The following is a 2,956-nucleotide window of genomic DNA, read 5'->3' on the forward strand; positions in this document are numbered from 1 at the left end:
CTTCCACTGGCATCTACCATGCACCTCCACCTTATGTCGTGCATTTCGGGGTATGCCATGTTCTTACACTTACACACCTCAGCCGTGGCCCTGCCTAGCTTGCACACGAGCACCGGGTGCGCGTTGCGCTTGAACACGTCCTCAAAACCTCCAGCACAAATGCAGCCATGAGCGCCTGTGGGGCATATTATGAGCTGCTTGCGACGCGCCTCACAGCAAGCTCGCCGCTGCTGCACGGGTATCGCAAGAAGGGCGCCTGATGCGCTGCGTATCCGAGATCACCAGCCACATGTGCCGCGCTGCTCCCTGCGCCGGACGCATAGTGGTCGTAAGACCCAGGTGAGTAACGCCTCCGCAGATCTTACAATATTATCCTGACTTGCCATACATTGTAGGCCTACCTCCCGTGTCTATCTCCTACCACAGCAGAATGAATCTAGCATAGTATACACCAGCATGTACTGTACAATTGTGCACCTAATATACCTCTTCCGTTAATCTATTCCCTATGAGTGAGTGTGCAAAGCCCAGGAGGCCATCTGCTGGTACTATCTACGGGCGAGCTGCAACAGCGCCATGGTATGCTGCTGAATTTATGCAGGCTGCCACGGTGTGCTGCCAAACTTATGCAGGTCGCCACGGGTGCTACGGAGACGTGGCGGAAAACTACTGGTCGCAGGGTAATAGGGGTCAGTTCCACCAGGCTGCTGGAACTACGGAGCTCACGGGGCGCTTCTGGTCCCAGACTTTTTTTCCTGATGGAACGTGAACCTCGACGAAGACTGACCTCAAATATCTGACTCTGTCGCGCTCCACACTTTTATTCCTCCACCAGGTCTCCTACGAATACCGCCTACGGCGCAGGTCAGGTATCTGGACACCAGTGGGACTTGTTACCGCACAGAGCCAGCGGTGATCGCTTGCGCGGCAACATTGGAACATCTCAAGTGCGCCCTGAAGTACTCATACCATCATGGTACGTCTCCCGTGTTACCCCTGTATCGCTGCTGTACTAACAGCAGCGCACCAGAGAACATGTGGCACACACCTCCAAAATTTGACCTTGCGGCCTTGCCTTGCCTTGCCTGCATCAGCTCATAATAGTCATCGAACTCGCTATTCACCGATACGACTACGACGCCGACGCCACTCCAGGCGAGCCCTGGTCCACGCTCGCCGCGTTCGTCACGGCGCTGCGCAAGTGTCCCTATGACACTCCCACCCTCGAGTACATTGAGCTCCAGCTTAAACTGTTCCCATCAATCAAGAAGTACAGGGAACTGTCGATGTCTAAGGATCGGCATGCGTTCTCGCAACACCAGCCATTCGCAAACAAAGCGGACGCGGCGCTTGGTTGCCTCGTGGATAAGGGCCTCGTTAAGTCTGTCAGAGTCCGCTGAATGAGCATTGCGCAGGGGAGATCAGTGTGGGATCTTCAGGATCACAGCTGCTTGAATGCGCTCCTTGTGGACGCATTTCCCAAGCTGCATACGAAAGGCACGGGGCTAATTGATAAATATTTTTAGCTGACAGAGGCACGAAAATGACCACAAGAAAAGAAGCTAAAAAGCCTGAATACTTTCTGGCGAAAATATATGATAAGTAAAATTTGGAAATAAGAGTAAAACAAAGTCGCCTTTTTTTAAGTAAATCTTGTTGTAAAAAGTTGGTCTGCTCGCAGCAAAAAGAGATGCAAATACCGCTGGGCTATCCATATATAGAGTAATACACATGGAGAAAGAAATGATGATGATTTCGCCCTAAGGATAACTCGACTCTCCTAATACCTCAAAAGGTGTAAAAGCAGTGTATCTTTTTTGTACCACTAAAATGATAACATCCCCATGGGGAAATAGCTTGAGTGTATTTATGAAACAAACTGAATGTGCTTTTGTACCTCTATCCGCACAAAATAGTATAAAATTAGCCCCGTGAGGGCGTCTTTGTCTTGTTGATGAAGTCTGCGAGTGTGATGGCTGACGTAAGGCCTTTCGATAACTTACTGTATCTCCTTCAAAGAATTCGGGCATCTCTGTTCTTGAGATAGTTTAACACAATAAACTACCTACATCATATCACACATCTACATCAACGATATGCTGAAGCGTCGTACAATGGGCATAGAGCTGCCAGGTGGGCGCTCTCAAGGCCCGGATGACTTGTTCTGGAAGGAGGCGGTGATTGATCCGCCTGTCTGCTCTGCATCCCGTCTCGCCAGCGTAACCCCTGATTTCACATCTTTTTCCTCTTCCCAACCTTTAAGCTGCATCTTAAATTGCCTCTGAGCTACTTCGAACCAAGACTATCGTTGCGTGTAACCATGGCGTCCTCCAAAGCACTTGTGAGCCTGCCCTTCGACGTCTATGACCACATCTTCGACATCGTGAGGCGCAACGATGCCAACGACTGCACCTTTGACCTCGTACAATGCAGAGATGTCAAAACACACAAGAACTCTCTCTTCGCCGCGTCTAGAGTGTGTAAGGAATGGGCGGACATGACCCTCCGTGCTCGCTTCCACACGCTCTCGCTCGTCATCAAGCTCCCCGGCGAGCAATCGACCGCGAATTGCTTCTTGCAAGACTTTGTCCAGGAGCCCATCTTTACGCACCGTCAGTACGCCAAGAAGCTAACACTGCGCTGGGGATGTGGGAAGAATAGCAGGATCGACTTCGCCAATGTGCTCCCGCGCTACTTGCCCATGTTCCCCGAGCTCCTCGCCCTCGAGCTTCGCGGCGTCCTATACAAGCGGCCTGAGCAGCCCGTCATCCAGCAGTTTCGCCTCCAGTCGCTCACCATCGATGGAGAGTGGTACCGGTGGCGCAGGCACGAGGAGTACGATCCGCGTGCACTCTGTGACCTGCTCGTCCTGTTTCCCGAGCTTAAGAAGCTTGAACTCATCAGGGTGGAGTGGGCTCCAGGTGACGGTGACTACGTGGAACCCGGCGAAGACGAG

General features: G+C 51.9%; 1 protein-coding gene across 1 annotated transcript; it reads left to right on the top strand.

Annotated features, from left to right (window-relative positions):
* Positions 1-2,320: 2,320 nt before the first annotated feature.
* Positions 2,321-2,935, top strand: PHACADRAFT_202819 (uncharacterized protein; the record flags this gene model as incomplete). Its single annotated transcript, XM_007402952.1, has 1 exon — positions 2,321-2,935. A coding segment is annotated over one exon (615 nt), but the record flags the coding sequence as incomplete, so codon positions are not given.
* Between the last annotated feature and the right edge of the window lie 21 nt (positions 2,936-2,956).

This window comes from Phanerochaete carnosa (assembly GCF_000300595.1).
Source record: "Phanerochaete carnosa HHB-10118-sp unplaced genomic scaffold PHACAscaffold_590, whole genome shotgun sequence".
Lineage (NCBI taxonomy): Eukaryota > Fungi > Basidiomycota > Agaricomycetes > Polyporales > Phanerochaetaceae > Phanerochaete > Phanerochaete carnosa.